Below are 27,125 nucleotides of genomic sequence, written 5' to 3' on the forward strand. Positions count from 1 at the left end.
AAATACACTCGGCAGATTACTCCTGTGTGTTCTACTTCATTGAACTAAGGTCGTCGTCTATGGCGATTGCCATCAACAATTAATCTTCTTTGATGAAAATGGTTTCAAATAGCACTATGGGGAATATTGATAAATGTGGACAATATTAGTAAATAATTTAATACATTTTGCTTGTCATAATATCTCGTGCCAAAATGCTTCATTCCGGCCGGTGCATTCCCTCAATATGTCTTTGGCATATATACCATAAACAGGGGTGGATCAATGATAGTCAATATCAACATGTTTTCAGATGACTTGTGATGAAATTGGTTTAGACTCGTTTAGTCCATTATGAAGATATTCACAGGCAACAACGCATAGAACATACTTTTCAGTGACACAATGCCATTTAACAAGATCCTAATGGAAAAGATGCCCAAGGGTGAATTTGTTATCAACAAGGTTACAGTGGGAAAATTTGGCATGGACACGTTGTTCTTAGGTTACGTAGTTCATTAATGTTTTCTTGCTAATTGTGGTCGTCTCTGAGGTTCTTTTTCCTCGTGCAAATTGTTTAATTTAGAGTATTAAATGTAATCAGTCCGAATGCTTTTTGTGCATCATATTTTAGATGCAAATTTCCAAATGCCACTTTTTAGTCCAATTCAGTTTTCTTTGTGAATCAGTCTCCCATCCTCCTTCTGCTGTAGCACCTGATTTCAGACCCTTTTCCTCTGCTAGCCTTGTGCTGTTGAGAATGAAAAAGTGGAAGGGCAATGTAATGGTTAAGGCACCATATTTAATATCTGTTGTTTTTAGTAATCTTTGCAGTGCTACCACCCTACTTGATTACTGATGTACTTCTATAGCTTCTGCAAGGAAAGAGTTCCCTATGTTTCAAATCTCTCTCTGTTAGGGATTGTGGTGTTTTATATTTTGAGCAGTTACTAGATTGCAAACATACAGCAAAAGTGGTGTGAACGCTAAATAGACCCAACTTCCATATCATGCCTCTTTCCACTGGTCAATGCATTTTTGTGTATTATTTTTAGATGATGACGGGATGATGAAAACCAATGGTTCAAGTCAGCCTGTAAAGGATGAGGTACTACCATTGGTCTCCGAGCCTGAAGATGCATTAGCAATCGTACCATTTGAAGCTCCCTCCAAAGGCATAAATGGAGCAGCCAGCGTTGTCTCTGAGTCGGAAGAGGAGAAAGCCAAAAAACTACTTTATTGTTCACTATGCAAAGTGGCTGTGAATTCCCTATCACAGCTTGAAGCACACAACACAGGTGAGTTTTACCCACCTCCGTTTCATTATTACATTAGGTCACGTGACAAACAACATGACTTAGGATGAATGATTATCAATTTACTATAACTACACACAACAGATTCTCACTGACTCAGGCACCACTAATAAAGTGCATTTGTTCATTTAGTTTGATGTATTTGCAATAGGCACAGCCTGGTTACTTCAAAGATCTTGAATCCCGATCTTGTAAACATAATTGTATTTAATAGTTGTACTCACTGGCTTCAGTGTGACTAGTTTGCATCACTTTTTCACGGTCGTAGCCAAAACCACTGGCCTTCTAGTTTAAGAGAAAAGGGTTTATAGAAGGGGCAAATAAGTGTGGTATTAACTGAAGTTGCACAGCCTGGGCAGTTAGATTTTAGTGACTGTGAGGAGTGTGTTCTATTAACCTTTCTCCATTTGATGTGTGTTTGCAAACTAGTGCAACAACATCCTGCTGTGTAGCAGAAGGTTTTGCTTGGTGTAGTCTTTTTTCAGGTGTGATTCCCTCCTAGACATCTAGTCACAGATTATGATTGTGGAGGCTGAGTGTGCCATCTGGCTACATGAAGGAGAGCACATGAAAAACGAGTTCCCCATCTAAACCCAGGCTCTCTCAGGTGAGCGCTTGGTACTGTCCTCTGCACAGATCACTTTACGAGTCTTAAGGTACAGCTCTTTTCTGGTCTGCCAAATAGACCAGGATGTCCACCACATACATTGGCACCACATTTTTTGCATTACCTTTATGGATCCTGCAATCAACTAGCTTCTTTCTCATCCTACTTGCCACTAACTCCAAGGCTGGGGCAAAGAGATGCAGCAAAAGTGGTCAGTGCTGTCTCCTTCCTGGACTCAAGTGCCAGCAATCTGACATCTCTCCACAAGATCTACACCTGACTGTTGGATCGGGAAAAAGTAATCAAATGCAGTTCATGAAGTACGGGTCAAAAATAAATACCTGCAATACTTAAAACAGATGCTCCCACCCAGCAGTATTCAAGATATTCAATTTATCAACAGAAGTCGCAACATAGTCATTAATATTCATTTCTAAAATGTCTAGTAAATGTGCCAGACATCCTATATTCAGAACTGTGCTTCTACATGGAATTAATTCAGAGGTGCCAGGTTTGGTTTCACATTCATCAAACATCTTATTAAGGCCTGATTAAGGATTCTTACATCTGTATTGATCATGGACAGTGGTCTACTTGGCCTAAATTCACTTTGATCCTTCTCAGTTTGAAGTATTACCACAATAATTGCCTCTCTTGTAGCATCCTGTAGACACCCGAGCTCCAAGGTCTCCTCACAGACCTTATAGAATTCTTTGAGTAGTCCATCAATATGCCAAAGTAGTCCCATTTTTTACGTCTGCAAGTGCCTCCTAGTGTTTATCTCTGCAAGTGCCTTCCAGTGTTTCCCTCTAGTAAGAGCGGTGCCCTCTAGTTGTAGTATAGTAGAGCGTAGTTCAGTCGTTATTCATTATTAACTCTATAGCGTCTTTAGTTGCCTTGATACTGTCTGCTACTTTCATGAGGTCCACCCAAATTAGAATAATTTTAATAGACACTATGTCTATTTTATGTTTCAGTTGAAAGGCGGAGTCCCTTAAAGCCTTAAGGATATCAGACAAAAATGTTCAGAAGTTGCTCCTAATCACTTTAAGAGGAAGAGATTTTTCAGAATCCCCAGTTTTGGAGAATTGTATAATGAACAATTGTATTTGCCAAAAATGTGTTGACACCCTTGTATTTTAATATCTGTGGCCGATCTGGAGGGTGTCAGATTTTCATCAGTCAGGACCCAAAACAATCCCCGCAACATTGTATTGAACCTCAAGGCTATCCTGTTATTGTTTTACAAAGCAGGGTCGTCCAGCACACTACCATCACTTTGTTTCTAGAACAATCAAACACTTCTTTCTAACAGAGGTTGGCAAAGTCAATATAAAATAGATAGGGCTCCGACTGGCAACATTTCAGAGGGGGCATCAAGGTTCTGCTCTTTACATTTAATCGATCTCACAGACTCACAAGGAGTTCACATTGGCATAATCACCCCACGCAGAACACCTGGGGCTTTAGTACCATATAGGTTAAATGCTCCATAGTCTTTATCAGAGGTATTTTATGTCGCTTTCTGGGTCAACTACACAGTACTCAGGGGTGCCTCTTGAACATTTACAAGGTTGCATCGCTCATTCAGCTCTTCGCTCTTTCCAGCACCCCTAAAGCCTATTTAATTGCCAGTCAGAGGAGGATCTCACCTTAAACGTATTACGTCAAGGCCTTACCAGTCCATATACAATCCTACTGAATGGAGCACCAGAGTGGTCACACCTGGCACAGAGGTCTTCACTGCCAGCGTAACTGCATCTTCATTCCTTTTATTATTTTCTTTTTTTTATTGCACTTGGCTAGACTCCCACTCTTTGCTCACTGCTACAGCAGGTGAACTCACTCACTCTTTTGTCTCATTAGCTCTAGCGGGCACTGCATTGATGATGCTCACTCGGATGGTGCTTCCCAACTACTGCTGCATACTTACATGCATGTCAGCTTTGGTATCAGTAGCCTAAGTTATGCATCCAAGCCAGGCAGAACCCACCACTCTAGTCCGGGTAAGCTAGATACACACCAAAGATAACCTGTGCTCACCCTCTGGCAGCCGGCTCAAGTCAGGCAGGCTTATCTACAAAGGCAATGTTTAAAGCATTTGTGCAACACACACACACCCACTAACACATGGAGTACACCACAAAGAAACTCCACACAGGGTTATATCAAAAATGTCGTAGTATATTGTAAATAAGTTTTCAGTTTTTAGGGATTTTTACAGACAATTACAGACAGAAAACAAAGTGTTTCCTTTCTGTAGTTATTTTTTAAACGGAAAAATGCAGAAAAGTGTGCTTCTTGTGGTTGACTCTCCATGCTGTTTTTCGTGATTTCTAGGACAACAGCTGAGCTGATAGGCAAGATGGATAGATAAAAATAGATTGAGATTTCCGTAAATGCAGGTATATGGTAACATATATTTGTATTATAATGCTCATATTTACCTGAAGGTGTAGTGTTTTGCTATATTTGGCTGCTTAATGTGCTAAAACGCGACAGGCAGCAAAGTATGAGTGCATGTTTATTAGTTAAATAAATATGGAAATATACTATTTTATGACGCCATAAATTCGCTAAAATCTAAATAAATATGGATAAATACCAATAAAATGTGCAAAAAATAAATATAGATACAGACGGAAATGTTAAAGAAATAAATACCATAAAACTGGGAGCCCTAATTGTAAATAACACCTCATACATTGCTGGCAAAATCATAAATGATTGTATTCCGAAAGCATAGGGCATGGGAGTGCCTGTGCGCATACTAAACTTTATACAGTAATTTTGTGCAGAGTTTTGTCAAGCAGTTCGGTTTCTACTAGCAGCTCTATGCCGCTCTTGGGCCGGCCGGCCATATATACATGCACACTTGTAAATAGCACCACCTGCCTGTCGTGGCCCGGCCCCACCCTGCCCTGCACGCATGTCAGAATCAGTCAAGGAAAAATTAAATGATCTTGTTTTATTATAATTTTATTTTTCTGTGACTGAATCTGATGAGTGGGGTGACGCTCCTCCGCCATTACAGAGGAGCCGCCCCTGCTAGTGTACTACACACTCTGAGTTAGGGGTAGTCCAGTCTTAGAAACATTGGAGAGTGGGTCGATAGTAAGCTGTTCAAACACCCATGAAGCAATTTAATGTATAAAGTTGTAAAATTCTGTTAGGTCACTGGAGCATTTTCTGGTCATAACTAGATTTACGATAGAATTGTTCATTGCGGCCGGATCTGGTAGTTGGATCACTGGGGCTTTGTCTGGTCATATCTATGTCACATCTCGATTAAAGAGCCATTGTTTGCTTTATAATGGCTTTTTTTGCAGGCACCTGGAGCCTCTTTTATGGGCTGAAGTGTGTAATGGCAGACTTCAGGTACCAAAGTGGCTTTTCAGAATTCTCCTGTTTCCTTTTTAATAGGGGTACAAATCGAGACAAACTACTGTGTGTTTTTCAGTCTTCCCTCTTCAAGGGCGGTGGGTGAGGGGTGCATTTCCATGGCTCGTGTTTTGTAATGTGAGACAACTGGGGATTTCCTCATCGAATGCGGAATAACCGCTGGCAAATGAGGACATCCTTCAATCACTGAACCAACTAATTGTTTTCGAAGGCATATGCAGTATTACAGAGGAGAACACATGCTCTTTCATTGAAACCAAACATTACTTGATGCACAACAAGGAAAAAGGGATGTTTGCCCTTGTTTCAGCCTCAGATGCACTTGAGACAACGGGACTTTCGCGCAGTAATTTTCTTGAAATACAGACCCTTCCATTAAATACATTTTTTGCAAATGATTTTGTTAAGTGTTGGCCTGGTTGCTAGTAACTTAAAAGACATAGCACAGCATGCCAATAACTGACGTATACTGTTACCAAGGCAGCAGCCAAAGTAAGTATTATGACATTGATGTATAAACTACTACGAGTGAAATTTCTGAAGGTATCTGTAATGTTTGTTTCAATTGTATTTAAATAGGCTCCAAACACAAGACCATGGTCGAAGCTCGAAACGGTGCAGGTCCAATTAAATCGTATCCAAGATCTGGATCCAGGTTGAAGCTTCAAAATGGCGGCAAGGGCTCGGGTTTGCAAAACAAGACATTTCATTGTGAAATCTGTGATGTCCATGTCAATTCAGAAATTCAGCTAAAGCAGGTAAAATAGTACAGATGGGTGTGAAATGACATTTTCTTTTTTAATCAGGTTTTCATCTTTGAATATTAAAAGCTGGTTTGGTCTCAGGTTGCCCAAACCTGAAAACAAGCTCTTGCATTCTCTGAAATCGATCTGGTCAGCTTGGAAAGGGCTTCCTTTCAGCAATCGGAAGCCAATCTAAATCTTCGTGGGTACTGATGAGAGTGCGGATTATTGATCATTTCTGTATACATAAATCATGTGTCCTATGGGTGCATCCCTGTTTTGCAGTTTATAGTTCCATACAATGGGCTAAATAAAGCACTGCTACACTCCTGAGAAGCAAAGTATGTAAATATAATACCATGCATGCCTCACCGTCACGTAAGGCCTCTTTTAGACCATACTAAAAACAAATGCAGATATTTTTTGCTAATATTTGCACACTTTGTACCACATCATAAGCTTAAGTGTGCATCTGCGTGTAACTGTTATATGCTGGCCAGGAATTTATAGAAGATTTCTTGGCAGACATACACACTTTTACATCTGCAATTGTGGCATAGATCTCTCCATGACTGTAGAGCTCTCAACACCTGTAGATCCAACTCAACGGGTAGGATAATGAGTGTTCCAAGCAGTGGTTAGCCTTGGTCGTTTGTGAATGCCCGCTAACATATACACAAATTCCCCTCATTTCCCTTTCCACCCTGGAAAGGATTGGATTTTTACCCCAGCGATTTTCTGGTAAATCCCTGTCTAGGATGAGAAGGGAAATAGATCACCCCCATGTTTCCTGGGGCATAGGGGGAGGGGTTTCCCCACAAAGACAAATATTTTCCATGCAGAACAAAATGTGCATTACACAGGGGATCCTATTCCAGGGAAATGGGAAAACCAGGAAGAGGAACCGGACGTAAATGTGATGTGATCTTTATCAGAATTAGTATGGAAACCTACACGTGGGTACTACAATTTAAGTAAGTGTATATTTGCAAATGCAGATTTATGACTTTCTTTGGGAATCAGGCCTATAGAGTCTATTATAAATTGAGCACAAATTGATAGTTAACACAATTGAGGGGTTGTGTTTGGAGCTTTTTTGTTACTTCACGAAGGTGAAGTGGTGAGCAGAAAATGATCAGTCAGTTAGCAGACAAAACTGTATTCCCCCTCTCTTCAGGTTTCTCTATTCTTCAATGTAGGAGGCTGGCTCTCTAAATAGTGCACTAAAATGAAGTGCACTCTGCAGAGAGTCCAGTGGATCCCTTACTGGTATACAGAGGCAAAAGTAGATCATACTAATGCTCTTTCTGTGGTAATGTGGGCGAGCAGTTCTTCTTTTCAGAGGGTGGTGCTAAGCATTTGTTGTACTCCTAGAGGCAATATATGAGATACACCAAAAAGTCAAAAGTTTATTATGATTTGGAACTCTTAGAGGTCTACATAAAAGAAAGATTTTTTATAAAACAATTCATGCAGTATAAAATATACAAAATTATAAAATATAAGAGGAAGCCAATCAGCTTACAACCATGCTCTACTTTAGATTAAAAAAAGGCCCAGAGACAGAAAAAGGGCAAAAGCGCAATCAAATCAATTAAACATTATATTGTAGTACTGTACAAGCTTGACAAATGCAACAAATAAGTGGTGCAAAACGTTTTACAGTACAACACTAATACAGTACTTCTATTTGTGCAAGTTCAAATGCGCAATCAAATCAAGTAAACATTATAATGCAATACTATACAAGCTTAATAAATGCAACAAATAAGTGGTGCAAAATGTTATACAGTACAACACTAACACAGTACTTCCATTTGTGCAATGCGTCCAGCTTTACAAAGCAATATTAATACTATAGTTCTATTTATACTGTGCAACACATTTAAGACCTAAAGTGCCATATTCCCCAAATTCAAAACCAAATACAGTTACTATGGAATTACGACATTCAAACATATCTAAAAATGTTTAACAATTGTTTAAAAAAAAAGTAAAATATTTTGCACAAACTATTTCTGATGGTGGTGCAAAGAGACATTTCTGGGCTTCTGCAACCGTAATTATGTTGTACTTTAAAAACAGTGGTATTTGCAATTGGCGCCGCAATGAGTGAAGGAGAGGACAAACAAAAATCACATAATTTAAATCTTGAACACAATTCCCACAAAGATCACATATCCTCTCCTCCCTAGGAAATCCCTCCCAAGGTCCCGTGATAATTCATAATGAAAGCACATTCAACCCTAATAAAAATAATAATTCTGCGTACACCATGGTGGAGGTTCCATAGTATATATGGTTGCGTGTTTTTTACAGATGCTACTTTCCCCTACTATTTTATTACGGGCATATTGAGCACACAGTACAATGTCCCTTTCCCAGCTCACTTCATAAATACATTTGTTATCACATTTTTTAAGGTAAGCTTTGGAAGGTGGTGCCACCTCACTCTGACTAATTTCAAACATATCCAGAGCTTTAATACAATTTGTGAAGACTGCACTTCTTAACTTCAAACAATAAAAAATCTAATATTTCAATGCACCTCAGATGGAACCAGAGTCACCATTCAGTAAGTTATTCCCCCACCTTCAACAGCAGCCATAGACAACATATTGGTAGAGAGGACCCAAATTCAAGCCGGAAATCCAAAGGTAGAGCTGTAAAATTCAAATGACAGATTTGGCACCAAATACACCTGTCAAAATTCTGTCCTTGGGGTCCCTAACGGTTACTTTATTGGTGGGCCCCAGGCAGAGGTTAAAAACAAAGGCTTGGGACGTGTAGGGGTTGACTTATGGTCTCCCACGTCCAGTGTGGTCGACTAGTTTCAGCCAGGCCTTTTTTATTAAACTGGCTTTCTTCAGGACCTATGTGTGGGGGTGTTACAGGGATCTATGTGATTATCAGTGCCCTGTATGTGAAGCACGCGCTAAGGTGCTGATGTATGTAAGAGGTATTTCCTCTCAGTTTGTACCTGTAAAGGAAAAAAGGACAAACAAGGACACATAAAATTAAAAAACGTAAAATTGTCAACCACGCACAATAAAGTAACCGTTACGGACCCCAAGGACAGAATTTTAAAATCTCACACAACACACCTACACAGCACACTCACCTTCCAAAACACCCGCTCCGCAGTAATCTGGTGGCACAGCACACCTGAGGCGCACTCGGTGCCTCGGGTGGGACCCGATGATGAAGCATGCCACCAACTAGGTTGGTGGGTGAGGGCCTTCATACTAAACCAAATGGTTTCCCATGTAGACACATAGCACACAGACATAGCTAGTTCTCTTTGATTAACCACTATATCCCAGAGGAAACGAACTAGCAACTCTAGTTCCTCTCTCTCTCCTTGATTAACAGAACCCTATTTTTTGCCACAATAGTAGTCTGGGGAGCCTGAGATTGCATTTCAATGCTCCTGTCTTACTTTCTTGGACATAAGCCAAGGGAAGTGAGGTGCTGCAGCCCCAATAAAATTGGAGACAACACATCCAACAATTGATCAGAATTAGCAACTGATCCATCCAGCAGAGCCAAAATTGATGCTAAAACCTTCTCCGCACATAATAAAATATCGGAGTGGCCCTCCCCCACTTGCCCTCTCCCCTTCCGGATTAAATGACTGCACAAATAAATTACAGTTCAAAGAGTTCATTGAGTCCATTAACGAAACCCTCGAAGATGGGGTACTACTATACATAGCTGGTAATGATGGACTACTAGGTAAATGATCCAGAGGCGGGCTCAAGACCAAATCTGAGGCAATAGATGATTTTAAGTTAGCCTCCCTAATCCAATTCTTCTCTATAAGAGTGGCGATATCCGACATGGAATAGTCCCCCAATGCACTAGGGTCACCATCACACAAATCGACTCCGAGCCCTCCATTAATTACTTCAAAAATCCCCTTAGATGGCAACATTTGCAACCCAAGGGCAGCATCTTGGCCACCAGATGAGGCCACAAGACTATTGGGACCGGACTCAGAATCCAACTTATTACCAACAGTGCCAGCAGTGATCGTCTTGGGGGCAGCCTCAGTGTCCATTTCCTTTATGTCTTCCATTATTTCCGCTAGACAACACAATTTATTGGACTGACTTAAGAGATCAGCTGGGTCTGGGCTTTGAGTGAATCGACCAGCTTGATGCAAGGCAATGCCCTGGGACGAAACCGTAATTAATCTTACACGTTTTAATTATTTGCACCTGACATCATCTTCAGTCCCTTTTTCCCTGCTCCACTCTCCCTCTTTGAAAATAAGGACAGCCTGGGGGGATTAGACAAATGGGGCTAAGGCTTCTTTTCCCGAATATTTATTTTTAGTTTTTAAAAGTTTAGAAGTACTAGTGGAGAAAGCAGAAAGCATCTGGAGCAGAAGTGGAGATTGATCAGCAGGAGAGCAGACACCTAGATGGCATCTTGTAAGGATGCCCAAACTGACATGCTCCAGAGACCCGCTCTTCCACTCCTCAACTCCTTTCTCCTGCAACTTGGCAACTGACTTCAACTCACTTCTGGTTGTCTAGTTATCCTGACAATGTCCAAGGTGCCCATATGTGCCTTAAAATGCCTTAGGAGAATGTACCTATATAGTGGGAGCAGATATCGAATGCCCAATTACAAGAAGTTTGATGGCAGTTTACGAGGGCAAGATCAAGTGGGCAGGAAATGAGCGATGTGTGCAGGGAGCAGAGCCCCCCCAACCCAGAGGCACAATCCGTACCGGCCTAATGCTGGCCGTCTCCACACCACTGATGGGGCCTACAGCCTTAGCCTCCCATGCACATTATCTCTAGAAACCTCCAATCAATAAATTATATTTATTGTCTGAAACGCCACAGTTTAAATCTCAAGTCCAACAACACATTAACACAACTCCAACACTGGGGGGGAGTCTGGCAGTCGATGACCTACTTCCCTTTTTCATGGTGCACGCTGTTATATGCAGGATTTTTTTCTTGGGTGGGGATAGCAGGCAAGCAGACGTGGCAGGGCTCTTAGAGATCTCCAATTGGTCCATTGAAACAGGAGAGAGAAAGTCAAGTGAGTTGTGGCTGCAGCCTTTAACTGTTACTGTCAGGGCTAAGAAACACTACGGGGGAGGTCTCGGCCTCGGTCACGTAGGCTGCAGGGGATATCTCGGGATAGCTCGTCTACTCAAAGGGAGGTTTGAAGCCTGGAGGTGCATAGGATTCTTTTAGGCCTCACAGCTGCAGGTTGAGACAGCACACCACGATTATTGAGTCCTGGAAGCAGCCCGCAGGGTTTGGCACCAATTTACAGCAGCAGGTCTTCGTTTCTCTCTCGGGTCAGCAGCTCTTCTTTGTTCATTGCTCTTCTTAGGTCCATCAAATCTAAGTTTAGAATCTTGGGATGCCACCTAAATTCTAAATTTAGGGGTGTTAAAAGGGTCTGGAAGGTACTAGCCAACGTGCTACCTATCTTTATGGTGTCTACACCCTCGAAGTGACCACTTTCTGGGGGAACGGGCTCCACCCGGTTAATTTCATACCATCACAAGATGGAAGAATTGGAAAAGTAGTGTCCATATCGCCTCCCCCACCTTAGGGGTGGTGCTGGCTGAATGTGGGCAAACCTCCTAATCTAATTTTCCCATCTGCCCTCCCACCAAATGGGAGCAGGAAAGGGGGGTTGGCATCCTTCCCTATCTGGAGATCCCTGGGTTGCATTTCAAGGGCGACATCACATTTTAAGCTTCCCGCCCTGGCAGGCCCTCCTGGCCTGGAGGAGGTGAAGCGCACCACCCCCCAGAACAGGCTTTGTTGCTGGCCTCTGAGAGTGCAGGTTCTCATCCCATGAAGTCAGAAACATTTCTGCTTGTGGCAGGCTGGCTAAAACTAGTCAGAGACCACACCAGTGCTTGGTAGGTGTACAGAGGACCCTCTAAAAGTGTCTCCTTTGTGCAGTTGTCAACAAATCCAACAATGGCATCAGTGAGGATTTAGATGAGACGTTTGATGCCAAACATCTTAGGATACAGTGAAGCCATCGTGGAGCTAGGTAAGTATGCAGCCCTTGTACTCTCTATGGCTTCCCTGTACACTTACAGTATCCAAGAATGGATTAGATATAGTAGGGTCATGTATGCTCATCCAGATTGGCCCACACATGAGATATAATGCACTTTACCGTAGGGCTGTAAGGCCTGCAGTAGGGGTGACTTATGTTATGTTATGTTATGTTATTTATTCATTTTTATAGCGCACGGCTACTCAAAAAGAGTGTCCCGGCGCTTTTCTTGGAGAAGGCAAGCAAGCTGCAACATAATAACATAACACCAAGTGAAAGACTAAAAGAGCAGTAAGCCAGGAGTTCAAGAGAGAGCGGCTACTGAGTAAAAAGCCACGTTTTAAGGCCTTTCCTAAAAGCCAGCAAGCTAGTGGCTCCCCGCAGGGCCAGCGGCAAGGAGTTCCATAGCTGAGATGCCAGCAATCCAAAAGAGCGCCCGCCAAGGCGCGCTTTCTTTACCCGAGGGACAACAGCAAGGTGCAGGGCTTCTGACCTCAGAGACCTGGTCGGATGATAGAAGACCAGTCTCTTTTGGAGGTACTTAGCTCCCCCCTTGTGAAGAGCTTTATAGACCAAGGTCAGAGCCTTAAAGGCGATCCTCTTGCGGATGGGCAGCCAATGTAACGTTGCCAGCAAGCCCGAGGCACTGGAGCGCCTACTAAGGCCGAAGATTGCCCTGGCCGCGGCGTTCTGCACCACTTGAAGGCGCTGCAGCAAGTACTCTGGAAGGCCCAGGTAGAGAATGTTGGAATAATCCAACCTGGACCCAATCAGAGCCTGAACTGTCAGCGTCCTATGTTCCACGGATAACAAAGGAAGGAACCTCCGCAGCATCCTGAGGATGCCAAAGCACATACCCGACACCCCCAGGATCTGAGATTTCAGGGTTAACCTGTTATCCAACTTCACCCCTAAATTCTTTGCAACCTGAGAGGAGCAGGATGGAGGGAACATATCCCGTGGCCACCAAGTCTGCCAGTCAGGTTCGATGTCACACCCAAAGAAAAGTACTTCGGACTTGTCGGAATTGCACTTAAGGCTGTTTAGATGGAACCAATGAAAAACAGCCCCAAGGCAATCCCGAATACTCTCCCCATCAAAGTCGCCTCCTCTCGTACAAGAGAAGAGGAGCTGGGTGTCATCCGCATAAGATACGATCTGGGCACCATGCGACTCCACCAGTGCCGCCAACGGGGTCATAATGATGTTAAAGAGGGTCGGGCTCAAAATAGAGCCCTGAGGGACCCCGACTCCCAGAGGCGGCATCACGGCGGAATCAGGCGGGGCCCAGATCGTTTGCCGGCGGTCGGCAAGAAAGGAGGAAAACCAGTCGAACACCGTCCCCCGTATGCCTATCTCGCGAAGTCTTGCGAGAAGACCATCATGGGGAACGGTGTCGAAAGCCGCCGACAGGTCTAACATCACCAGCATGACTTTGCCCCCAGAGTCCAGAACCCCCTTAATGGTTTCCGAAACCTCCAGGAGCGCAGTCTCCGTGCTAAGATGGGGACGAAAGCCCGATTGGGTGGCGTGCAAGATCTCATTAGATTCAAGGAAATTGGAAAGCACGCCTTGAACGTGCTTTTCCAGAATCTTCATGAGGGCCGGCAGCAGGGAGATGGGCCTATAATTGACTGGGGCCTTCGGGTCTAGGCCAGATTTTTTAAGCAAGGGAATCACCATCGCCTGCTTCCAGGTTTGCGGGACCTCACCTAGCCTCAACGAAAGATTCAAAAGCGGATTAGCCAACGGGTTGATCACATCCGCGACTTTCGCTAGAAATTTAGCCGGGCATGGGTCAAGGGGAGAACCCGATTTTAAATTGCCCATTAAAGCCAGGGAGTCCGGAGCAGAGATTGGAGGAAACACACTCAACGTCGCCCTAGGCCCCGCCTGTGGCAGTGTGATGATGTCACGTTCAGTTTGACCCACAGACGTTGGTACCAGGAATGACTCCTGGATGCGTTGGATTTTGCTCGTAAAGAGGTCAGCAAGATCCGCAGCCCAGGTACCAGATGGTTTTTGGTCCGAAGTGTTCGACCAAGGTGAGGTGAATTCTCTCACGATGGAGAATATCTCCTTGCAGGAGTTGGAAGCAGCGTCAATTCTCCTGGCTAGATACGCTTTTTTTTCCAGGCGAATGTCCCGGTGATAAGCCTTTACCACCGTTTTATAGGTCAGCTTGGCAACAGTGTCATATTGTGCCCGCCAAGCTCTTTCGGCTACCTTGCACTGCTGCCGCGTAGCCGACAGTGCAGCGGTAAACCAAGGCGCGGAGACCCGTTTCGGTGTCGGGCGAGATGTTACTTCCGGGGCAAGATCGTTTAGCCTGTCCAAAAACCAGTCCTGCATGGTCTGCAAATCCCTGTCTAGATCGCCTGAAAGGAGACAGGGATAGGCCACAGCTGCTTGCGCCAGCATCTCTGGGGTTACTTGATGGAATGCCCTATGGACACGACCCTGTTGATGTGCCGGGATAGGCACTGACTTACCTATGCCCTTGATCACAAATTTGGCAAGGAAGTGGTCTGACCAAAGGACAGGAGTAACCTCTATACCCTCAAGAGGTACAGACGAGAAAACTTGGTCAAGGGTGTGCCCCTTCTCATGCGTAGGCTCCCGAAGGTAAGGGATAAGTCCCAGAGGGATTAGCGCCTCAGAGAGTTTGGTAGCAGCCGGATCGGATGGATCATCCAACCGAAAGTTGAGATCGCCAGCCACGACGAAATGTTCAGCTTTCAGGGCCAACTCAACCAGCACCAAATCCAGATCTTCAAAGAAGGTGCCGGGTGCACCAGGTGGCCTGTATATGAGCAGTCCCTTAAAGGATTGGTGGGGCGATAGAGTGATAGAGAAGGCTAGGGTCTCAGAGCCTCGAATGTCAATAGCTGGCAGGATCACACAGGGGGTTCCTTTCCGGACCACTAACGCCACTCCACCCCCCCTTCCCTTGGCTCTATCCTTTCTGAAGATGTTATAATCAGGCGGGATTGCCATAGCAACGTCAGGGTTAGAAGAGTCGGTCCACCATGTCTCAGTAAGCATGAGGCATAGTGGCTTCTCTATGTCGAGAAGCTCATAGATGTCCTGCGCATGTTTGCATGCTGACCTGGTGTTTAATAGCATGCATCCGAAGCCCATCCTGAAGGTGTCATTGCTCGACCGTAAGGTGAGCGAGCGGGTCGGGTACCAGCCACAACCCGGGCAACGGGACTTCCCATGATATCGACCGGGAAAAACAGTGCGACAGCCAGAGACATGAGGATGGAAAGTGCGAAGTTCGCTAGGGGAATAGCGCAAAACGGGGGTCCCAGGGGGACACATCCCTGATGGTAGAGTCCCACCCGCCGCTCCGCCCGCCTCCGGGACGCTGACGGGCGCAGACGGGCAGGACTCTGGCTCGACTCCGGCGCGAGTCTGGCGCTACCGCTGCGCGTCACCGCTGCACGGGTAGAGCGAGCATTAAATAGTCTCTGACCTGTGCTCCTATGAAGCGCTAGAGCGCTCAAACACACTCCACGCTCGCCACCACCAAGATGGCGACCAGGCACCAAACACCCAGGTAAGAAAGTGAAAAGTCCGCTCAAAACGCGGTGGGGGGCCCGATTATAGTGCAAGTGTGGGGGCACACAAATGACACTGTAGAACAGAGGAAAATACAATTTAGGCAGAGATAAGTATAAAAACGAAAAATTTTAAAATAGGCAGCGCTGTGCAATAAAATTACAGCAGCAATGCGCGCAATCATGCAGTTCATCATGTATACCTCATGCAGTGTCTGTGGGCATTGCACACAGGGATGTGTCCCATGCTGGCTCTTCAGTTCTCTCTGCACCAAACACACAGCCTGCAATGGCAGTGTGCATGATCTTGGTGATGGGCCCTCTTAAGTCCCAATGTCCTAGGTACCAGGAGTACCATTTATCAGGGACTTACAGGGGTTGCTGAAATTGTGGTACAGTTTTTAGGGAAAGAACGCTTGTACTGATAACCTGGTTAGCAGAGACCCAGTACACATAAGTCAAAGTTGCATCAAAAACATGACAAAAAGTGTCTGGGGGGTACTGCAACAAAAGAACAACTTCCCACATTCAGTTACTTCTCCAGCCATCACAGTAAGGTAAGGAGAGGTCCATCAAAACAAATAGAACAAAAATCTCTCATGATTAAATATTCAAAATCACCACTGCTACCCAACAAGTGGTTGTACCGGGAGTATTCTTCACTCCCCTGTGAAGAATACTGAGGTTGGAGGGGTATCGCAGAATGATGGATAAGAATAGGACTTCACATTGATTACAACATTACTTTCCCACATATTCTATGTGTTGGTAGTTTTCTCCACATTCCGATAAACAATCACTTGAGGCTGAGATCCTTTCCATGAACTACGGCACTCAGTAACTCAGTCGTCTCTCATTAGGGCAGCTTAATATGACAGTGGTTCTTCTGGGAGTCGTAGCGATACCCTTATTCTCCTCTGTGGGATTCAAGCATTGGGCATCACTATCTTCTATCATCTTCTCCTGCCATTAACAATCTTCACCGCTACTCTCTCTCTGCTCCATTATCCTTTTTATTAGAAGCTGGGTAGTGAGAAAGAGGTGGTGTCAGCCTCCTATGAGTGTCCCTATTCCTTAGTGCCTTAGTGCCTAACATTTGCTTCTTGCTATGAAGTGGCTGAAAGAGTAATGTGGGGATACTTTTTGTCCTTGTCTATTTATATGGGGCAGGTGACACACACTTTCTGAGGCAATATAAGACCAACTCACCCATGAACAACCCACCCACAAACATCCTCATATCTATAAACAATTAATAAAAAGAATAAATCAGCACACACATGTACAAAGGATAGCATTTATTAATTGCAAAATAAAGAAAAACAGTATAAACAGTATTGAAAACAAGTAATTCATGACTGCTTTGAGCTATAGTACAAATCTCTCTCGCACACACACACACACCCTTTGTTATAAAGTGTTATAAAGAAGATTTACAGATTGTCATTTATATACTACAACTACTAAAAGTTTTAACATACACTTTACATCCATTACCCCTCTACATTTTACTGGAAAACCACTAAAGTTTCCTGTGTCATAGGATCAGCTGTAGTATTAATAATTATAATAATAATCCTGAGCTTATAAAGTGCCTGGTTACACTAGCCAGTGTGTCCCCGCGCTGTACCGCTAAGGAACCCATCCTGGCCTGTTCCTGCGAGGTGCCCATTCTTGGGCACCCCAAGGTGAAGCCAGGCTTCCTAGCGTTAGGGCCGGTGTGGAGATTAAGCAAGCTATTGCCCAGAGTTGCAGAGTGGGACCCATGATAAGAGTAGGCACCGAGCCGAGAGAATTATCGGGTCCGAGGATATTGAGCCCAAGACCCAGCCGCGACGGAAATTGAACCCTGGTCCCGGGCCAGACCTCTGCATCAGGGTCTGCCGCTCTAATCAGTGAGCCACACTTCTCTACTTGAACTTGAACATCAAAAGGGGCTCCAACCAGTTCAGTGATAACGTTACTGCTCGTTGTCCTCCAAGGTGAGTCACACTCTCTAACTTGACCTGCAGGAGCATGGGCTGGCACACAAAAGGCAAAATACTCTCTGCAGGTCTGCCTCATTGGTGACTTACAATCCTTAAAGGCCCCAACATTCCCTGCTAGGGCCACCACATAAACTACTAGGCAGGAAGCAGTTAAAAAATCATCACATCTCTTGTGTCCCAAAGTGCTGTCACGTGAGTATGGAGAAGCTTGCCCAGGGGATGTGCTGCTCACATGCTGACTGGCAAGCTGTAATTCCGCACCAATCATTTTTTGCATGAACACCAGAATTAGTATGTATGTTTAGCTTTGATGTATTGTGTTTGGTAATCATTACATGACTTAGTACTAAGCTGAAAAGATTATCAAAGGTTTCTCATTGGGATTTGCGCCAAACTAATGCAATTATGCATACATACTTTTTTGTAAAGCGTTTTGTAATAATTTCGACGTTCCATATTTTTGTGATTTAGACTTTCCCAGATCAGACACTCCGGGCCTTATTTATGAGGCCGTGTGTCACGTTTATGCCACCGATGCGTCACTTTTTGTGATGCAACGGCAGCGTAAAAAATGCGCCATGTTGCGCTCTATTTACAAAGTGACGCATCTAGGCAGATGCGTCACTTTGCAAACCCCTGCGCCACATTATACCTGTGCCAGGTATAATGTATGCAGGGTGGGCGTTCCCCCACAAAAAGCCTCTTAGAAGTGGCGCATTAAAATCTATGAGATTTCAGTGCGCCACTTGTAGGACGTCATTGCGTCAATATCTTACACCTGCCTCACAGCAGGCGTAAGACTGATGCGGGCCCTTTCATAGGGTTTGCCCCATGTGAAAGGACACATTGCTGGATTTGCATCAGTTTTCTGACACGCCCCAGCAATGGGTCACTTTTGCACCTAGAGATAACGTCAGAAATACTACGTATTTGTAACTCCTTGTGACATGATGCGACATAAACTAAATATGACGCATCCATCATGTCGCAAGGAGGGTGCAATGAGAAGTGACGCATCGCTGTTTGCACGCAGGGATGCATCACTTATCATAAATAAGGCCCTCCATTTTTATATCTTCTTATTTCCATCTCATGCTTGTGCTTCCGTACAGTGATATCACTTAAACCTCAAATATGACTTGTAAAAGATCACCAAGCTATTTGTGTTTAAAACAATCAGTGACCTATATATTCAGTGCACAGCTTGTTAATTTAGAAGTGATTTACATCAAAAGCCAAAATGATATGCTTGTTATATGTGTGAAATTGAATGATGAATTTAAATTGCAACATAAGATTAAGATCTTTCAAAAACTTCTTAAAACATGCTCAATCTTGAAGCGGTCAATGTTAATTGATGTATTTGGTTTCAGCACATTTCCAGTAGGAGGCACAAGGACAGAGTTGCAGGGAAGCCTATGAAACCTAAATACAGTCCTTATAACAAACTGCAGCGGAGCCCAAGTATTATAGCTGTGAGTACTTTATATTTTACAATATGTGGCCAAGCTGAGGACCTTGATTTGCAAACTGGATTGTATTGGAGGGTATTATTATAGTGGTCCAGAAATGTTAGTTATCTTCTCTCCCCTTTCCAGTCCCTAATGTGGTTGATCATTTGAGATGCATTTTATTTTAATATTACAATTTATGGTACAGAGCAATAACAAAGTAAAATTGGTAAATGTAAATTGCAGTGGCGGCTGGCAGGGAACGAGGGTGTTGTGGCAGGGGGGCTTGGAAAAATATTTTTTTTAAAACCACTTACCTTTTCACAGCGCCCTCCTTGCATATCTTCTGGCAACTCTTGCAACATCCAGGCTCCCCTAAGTCAATCGCAATGATGCAATGATGCAATGCAGCATTGTGATTAGTGTGAGCGCCGTGAATCAGCACTCAGTCGGGGACAGGGAGCCTGTGAATGTGCTTACGAGGCTGTGGTGTATTACAGCCAAGTGAGGAACATGCAAATTGCACAAGACTGTTTGGCCAGACCAAGACGGCTGGCCAAGCAGTCATGCACACTTAGGGGCTCATTAGGAGGATGCGGGAAAACCGCCGCGGATGCTTTAAAGACCCACCGCCAAATTAGGATGGCTGGTGGGTCTTTGAATCTGTCCGCCGCTTTTCCGCTGCGGTCGCCTTCCGACCGCGGCGGAAAAGCATTAACATGGCTGGCGGTGTCCATCAGACACCCCCAGCCATATTATGATGGAGTAAAAAGTATGCTTTTCCACTGCGGCTTTTCCGCCGTGGAAAAGCATACGGACCTTCACTTTGGGGGCCCGTTGCGGGCCCCCTGGGTGAAGGGGCCTTGGGGGGTGCACATGGGGGGTACCTATGGTACCCCCCTGCATTTGCGTGAACGAAGCGGCAGGCACCGCGCGGTGCCTGCCGCTTTGTGCACGCAAATGCTGTGCATGCATTTTTAACATTGCGGCGGGTGCAGCTTGAAGCTGCACCCGCCGCAATGTTAAAAATAGAGGATGTGACCGCCAACCTGGCGGTCAGATCCTAATCTGTATGGAGGGACCGCGACTGCCCCTGCGGACGGTCCCTCCTACTTTATGGTGGCGGACGGACTCAGGTCCGTCCGCCATCATAATCGGCCCCATAGTGTGGATGAATCACTCGTACTCCCTGTGCCACCAGCCCAGCCCTGCCCCTCCCGTACTCAGCCCCACAGCAATGACAAATAAAATGATAATAAGTTTATTATCATTTTACTTTTATTTATTTTTGCTCTGAGAGCAGTGGGGAGATGCCCCACTGCCTTAGCGGAGGAGCCGCCCTTGGTAAATTATCTGCTTTTCTTTTACTTGTAGTATATTTTCTCCTCCTGGATATTTGCATTTCTGCAGTATTCCGAGAAACAAAACTATTCCTTTGGGTTAATTAACTGGTGAACAGAATGTGTAGGGCAATAGGATATATGGCCTTCTGGATTGCACAGCGTGTGTATATTCCCTTGAATCCCCTTAATGCACTTACTTGAATATGTATAAAACTCCGACAAAAACAAAAAAGTATGAAAGTAATTGTCGCCCTTATGACCGCTTGAAATGTTACTACTAACACTGAGAGTGCAGTTTATCAATGGGGTGCTTTGGGGGAGAAGAGACAGAAAATTCAGGTACTCTTCCTAATGCACTAAAATCAACATTTAATCTCCACAGGTAAATGGTAAACAACGACAAATAATATGCATTATTTTAGACCATACACTATAGAATGCTCACAGTAGGGTTAAACTCTCCAGGACTATCTAATTCAGTAAATCTATATACATCACTGAATTCCAAATGCGCCAGCCTTCAAAGTGTACGTTTTGGTCCAGGTAAGTATCTTCCAAGTGAACACTTCATTTGAATACTGTGCACGGCTGTTGAAAAGTTCCAAAAACTGAATTTTTTAACTTCCGTTTAAGGTACGGTTTAATTCCTGACTTCGTGACATTCCATTCTGAATATCTTATTTAAAGAATTCGAAATAAGTGACTGTTATTAAAACTACTAGATAGACCTCAAAAACTGTTCCTGGTTACAATTAATTAAACTTGACTGAAATTAGGTAACGAACCTGACCAAGATGCATCCCCTCCTTCAAGCTATAATTTACTACCTTCTCCCTAACATTCTAGGCACTATACACCATCAAGGAAGCCATCTTCCTCATTTTAAGCCTTGATGCTCTCCAGGTAAAAAAAACAAAAAGTAAGCTGGTCTCACCTTCTTTGTCACCCAAGTCTAAGTCATGCACCCACTTATTAAAGAATGTAATAGACAAATGTGCATATAAGTACAGAGATTAAAAATTGTTGTTTGAGAGCTCTTCTTTCGCAATACTCCGCTGGTATAAAATAGTTCCCGCACCCTGTCAGGCATTTGTAAGGCCTGTAATGTGAGATGGACATTCATATGTCCTCACCATGGTATTGGGTGTAGAGCACTGTATTTAATTTCTGAATCAGTTACTATATACCAGTAATCGATGTTGTCATGCCTTCAGGTTTGATTGGCCCAATGCATGTTGGTTAACTCCTTTTATGGAATGTTTTTATCCAAAGGAAACAACATCAACAGATATGTGCATCTTGCTCAATGGTCTGTGTCCACATCTCCGGAGATTCAGAATAACATTTTGTAATCTCATTGACTGAAAGGGTCAATCAACCGTGCAGGGATTATTGAAGGATTATTGTCACTGCAACTGTGCTGTGCCCTGAGCTAAACTGTAATGACCCACTGATAAACATAACTATGCAACTGCATGAGACGTCAGGATGGGCAGGGTACCAGCTTAAAGCAAGCTCTGCATCTCTAAAGAACAACTGTCTGTTGAGATCACCAATATTTGGGGCTGCATTCCTTCTGTACATTACACTCTTTTACATGCGTCTTCAAATTGGAGATAAAAGTGATATAACAAGACAAAGGTACATGTAAAATCCACGAAACACACGGAGTTTATGACAAGTAAAGTTGAGGACAGATGACAGAATTTCATTTAAATGAGCATTTCCTTTGTGGATGTCACCTTTCCCAATGGAACCTTCATCTCCCTTCAAAAAATGTTTGTAAGATTATCTAGACCTTACACTGTCACTACCTTAGGCTAATAAATATTTTGGGTCTGTGGAGAAAAAACAACTTCAGCATCACTCACACGGTTGTTGCTGTGTCCTACCTGCTGGCTCATCTGTCAGCACCAGGGGAATTACACCCTTTATTAATGTGTCTTAAATCGAGATCATGGCATTTCACCCGTGTTCCTGTGACCACAGGGCACCTCTCACCGTACACTGCTTCCCTCGTCTGAATTGTGTCAGTAATTTGGGACCTCGGGACTCTCTCTTGACAACTTCAGAGGGATACAGATAGGTTTTTAAAACAAAGAACTACCCTGGGACTACATTGAAGTAAGGATTGTCAGGACATCTGTTGAACAGATTCTTCTCAGTTGTCAGTCCAGCTCGCAACCATCACTGAATAAACGGCCACGCACAACTTTCAGTCAGCACCAGCCACAACGTTCTTTGACGACATCAGACTCTCTGCCACTCAAGCCACCACTAGAATGTTGCATGAGAGAAGGCACACTCACCCTTTACACAGTCTCCAGTTCAATATGTAACCACTCAAGCATAGCAATCAGTAATCTGTATATTATGACTCAAATACATATTCAGACTGAAGCAAACATAAGGCACATTCTACCAACATTTGTGTTCTACTTAAACCAAACAATTTCTAAATACAGACATAAATGACTGTAAACCTTATGGGGGTTAGAGATGCCCCAGGTGTCCAGTAAGCATGGGCGTAAAATCCGCTCCGCTCGCGGATTTTTCGGATTTTCGGCAAATTCGCAATCCGCGAACGCTCGCGAATTTGTCGAAAATCCGTGAATCCGCTCGCGGCGGATTTTTTGCTTGGTTGCGGCGTGGTGCACGGCGTTCACTTTCCGTCATTTAGCGTTTGCCGAGTTGTTTTTCTCGATCATATTTTGAGAGTGCTGCGCCATTTTGGATCTTGCTGCGTGTTCCCGCGGGAGTTTGGCTCCCGCGAATACGTAATCGCGGCTTGCCACCTTGCACAGCACATCTCGCGAGAGTTCGCAATTGCGAACACGTAGTTGCGGCGGAAAGGAACAATCTCGCACTTGCGAAGTAGAGATTTTGCAATTTCGCACAAGAAAATCACCAGCAAACAGGATAAACCTTCAGAAAATTATGATTTTTATCAGAATCACTCCTCAGGTTGACATTTGCATGGCCTTTCTTTTTGCAAGGAGTCCATTTTGGGGGGGGGGGGAGGAAGGAAGTGCCCCACAGTCTCCAACTTCCTGTTCCTGTCCAGCAGGCTCCTCCCAGTGCTTTGTCCATCTCCTGGTCACTTTCATTTGGATCTGGAGCTGGAAGGATTACTTTTTGTGGGTGCTGCTGGATATTTGGATTTGAGGCCTTTTTGACTGTCTTTGGATCACTTTTGGATTAGAAATCAACTTTCACAAGTAAGTTTGTTTGGGGCATTACAGTTGCTGCAAGTACAATTTTGGAACTTTTTCAGAAAATTAAATAAATTATATTGTGGGTAGCCACAGTATCCAGTAGGACCAGGGTTGGTTATGGGTGCATGATACAACTGTTTTGTTGAATTTAAACACCATTGAGGCCATGGATGGGCTGGGATTGTGCTGATTTTTGTCGTTTTTTTGGGCCTGCTGGTGTGGCCCTTTGCCCAGGGGTGGTGAGTGTTGCATGGGCCTAGTCTTTCTGTGGGGTGTCTTCTTGAATTTAAACATAATTGAGGCCATGGATGGGCTGGGATTGTGCTTATTTTATTGTTTTTTGTCGTTTTTGGGGGGCTGCTGGTGTGGCCTTTTGCGTGCCCAGGGGTGGTGGTGCATGGACTGAGTGTGCCTGTGGTGTGGTCTCACTCTCTTTGATGTAAACATCATGGATGGCATTGGATTGTGGTGATTTCTGGCTGTTTTTCTGTTTTTTGGGGGTGTACTGTTGATGTGGACTGGCCATGTGGGTGGTGGTGGTGGCCATCTTGAGTGCTGGCTGGTACAGGCAACATGTGCTTGGGGTGTAAGGGGGCCATTTTGAGGAGAGGCAGTGTCTGAGGCATGCACTTATTTTGCCTACTTTTCATCCCTTATGCCCAGGGGTAGTGAGTGTTGCATGGGCCTAGTGTTTCTGAGGGGTGTCTTCTTGAATTTAAACACCATTGAGGCCATGGATGGGCTGGGATTGTGCAGATTTTATTGTTTTTTGTCGTTTTTTTGGGCCTGCTGGTGTGGCCCTTTGCCCAGGGGTGGTGAGTGTTGCATGGGCCTAGTCTTTCTGTGGGGTGTCTTCTTGAATTTAAACATAATTGAGGCCATGGATGGGCTGGGATTGTGCTTATTTTATTGTTTTTTGTCGTTTTTGGGGGGCTGCTGGTGTGGCCTTTTGCTTGCCCAGGGGTGGTGGTGGTGCATGGACTGAGTGTGCCTGTGGTGTGGTCTCACTCTCTTTGATGTAAACATCATGGATGGCATTGGATTGTGGTGATTTCTGGCTGTTTTTCTGTTTTTTGGGGGTGTACTGTTGATGTGGACTGGCCATGTGGGTGGTGGTGGTGGCCATCTTGAGTGCTGGCTGGTACAGGCAACATGTGCTTGGGGTGTAAGGGCGGGGGCCATTTTGAGGAGAGGCAGTGTCTGAGGCCTGCACTTATTTTGCCTACTTTTCATCCCTTATGCCCAGGGTTAGTGAGTGTTGCATGGGCCTAGTGTTTCTGAGGGGTGTCTTCTTGAATTTAAACTCTATTGAGGCCATGGATGGGCTGGGATTGTGCAGATTTTATTGTTTTTTGTCGTTTTTTTGGGCCTGCTGGTGTGGCCCTTTGCCCAGGGGTGGTGAGTGTTGCATGGGCCTAGTCTTTCTGTGGGGTGTCTTCTTGAATTTAAACATAATTGAGGCCATGGATGGGCTGGGATTGTGCTTATTTTATTGTTTTTTGTCGTTTTTGGGGGGCTGCTGGTGTGGCCTTTTGCTTGCCCAGGGGTGGTGGTGGTGCATGGACTGAGTGTGCCTGTGGTGTGGTCTCACTCTCTTTGATGTAAACATCATGGATGGCATTGGATTGTGGTGATTTCTGGCTGTTTTTCTGTTTTTTGGGGGTGTACTGTTGATGTGGACTGGCCATGTGGGTGGTGGTGGTGGCCATCTTGAGTGCTGGCTGGTACAGGCAACATGTGCTTGGGGTGTAAGGGGCCATTTTGAGGAGAGGCAGTGTCTGAGGCCTGCACTTATTTTGCCTACTTTTCATCCATTATGCCCAGGGGTAGTGAGTGTTGCATGGGCCTAGTGTTTCTGAGGGGTGTCTTCTTGAATTTAAACACCATTGAGGCCATGGATGGGCTGGGATTGTGCTTATTTTATTGTTTTTTGTCGTTTTTTTGGGCCTGCTGGTGGGGCCCTTTGCCCAGGGGTGGTGAGTGTTGCATGGGCCTAGTCTTTCTGTGGGGTGTCTTCTTGAATTTAAACATAATTGAGGCCATGGATGGGCTGGGATTGTGCTTATTTTATTGTTTTTTGTCGTTTTTGGGGGGCTGCTGGTGTGGCCTTTTGCCCAGGGGTGGTGGTGCATGGACTGAGTGTGCCTGTGGTGTGGTCTCACTCTCTTTAATGTAAACATCATGGATGGCATTGGATTGTGGTGATTTCTGGCTGTTTTTCTGTTTTTTGGGGGTGTACTGTTGATGTGGACTGGCCATGTGGGTGGTGGTGGTGGCCATCTTGAGTGCTGGCTGGTACAGGCAACATGTGCTTGGGGTGTAAGGGGCCATTTTGAGGAGAGGCAGTGTCTGAGGCCTGCACGTATTTTGCCTACTTTTCATCCATTATGCCCAGGGGTAGTGAGTGTTGCATGGGCCTAGTGTTTCTGAGGGGTGTCTTCTTGAATTTAAACACCATTGAGGCCATGGATGGGCTGGGATTGTGCTGATTTTATTGTTTTTTGTCGTTTTTTTGGGCCTGCTGGTGTGGCCCTTTGCCCAGGGGTGGTGAGTGTTGCATGGGCCTAGTATTTCTGTGGGGTGTCTTCTTGAATTTAAACATAATTGAGGCCATGGATGGGCTGGGATTGTGCTTATTTTATTGTTTTTTGTCGTTTTTGGGGGGCTGCTGGTGTGGCCTTTTGCCCAGGGGTGGTGGTGCATGGACTGAGTGTGCCTGTGGTGTGGTCTCACTCTCTTGAATGTAAACATCATGGATGGCGTTGGATTGTGGTGATTTCTGGCTGTTTTTCTGTTTTTTGGGGGTGTACTGTTGATGTGGACTGGCCATGTGGGTGGTGGTGGTGGCCATCTTGAGTGCTGGCTGGTACAGGCAACATGTGCTTGGGGTGTAAGGGGCCATTTTGAGGAGAGGCAGTGTCTGAGGCCTGCACTTATTTTGCCTACTTTTCATCCATTATGCCCAGGGGTAGTGAGTGTTGCATACTTGCATGTCCGTAGTCTTTCTGTGGGGTGTCTTCAATGTAAACATCATGGATGGCATGGGATTGTGCTCATTTTTCTGTGTTTTGTCGATTTTTTGGGGTGTATAACTGAACTGATGTTCCTCTGTCTTCCATTGCTTTTAGGTGCACAAGAAGACTCAAGAGAACCACCAGTGCCAGGAAGAAGTCCTGCAGCGGTGTGTGCAGCATAACGTCACGCGACGTCACGTCTGGACACAGAACCCTCTGCAACTCGTGCAACTGCTGCCTGCTGACCTGCTCTGAAGAGGATGGCCCCAAAAAAAGTAACCCGTAGCTCCTCTAGCAAGAAAGGTGCCAGTAAGGAGCAGAAGAAGCAAGTTACCAAGGAGACTGGTGTGCCGCCCGCCCCTTTTTTTGGGAGTAAAAAAAAAAGTATGCCTGCAGCAGCAGCAGCGGGATCTGCTGGGGACCAAGCTGGCAGCAGCACCCCCGCTCCATTGGGCTCAG

General features: G+C 44.8%; 1 protein-coding gene across 5 annotated transcripts in view; it reads left to right on the plus strand.

Moving 5' to 3' along the window:
• ZNF385B (zinc finger protein 385B) overlaps window positions 1-27,125 on the plus strand; it is a 1,180,505-nt gene that overhangs the window by 1,091,796 nt on the left and 61,584 nt on the right. For all 5 annotated transcript variants that reach the window (XM_078681482.1, XM_078681483.1, XM_078681484.1 and 2 more), the window contains 3 exons: window positions 1,035-1,277; window positions 5,884-6,062; window positions 19,017-19,118. In XM_078681482.1, coding sequence (XP_078537608.1) covers window positions 1,035-1,277; window positions 5,884-6,062; window positions 19,017-19,118 — 524 coding nt within the window. The remainder of the gene's footprint in view (window positions 1-1,034; window positions 1,278-5,883; window positions 6,063-19,016; window positions 19,119-27,125) is intronic.

This window comes from Lissotriton helveticus, chromosome 3_1 (assembly GCF_964261635.1).
Source record: "Lissotriton helveticus chromosome 3_1, aLisHel1.1, whole genome shotgun sequence".
In the NCBI taxonomy this organism is placed as follows: Eukaryota; Metazoa; Chordata; class Amphibia; order Caudata; family Salamandridae; genus Lissotriton; species Lissotriton helveticus.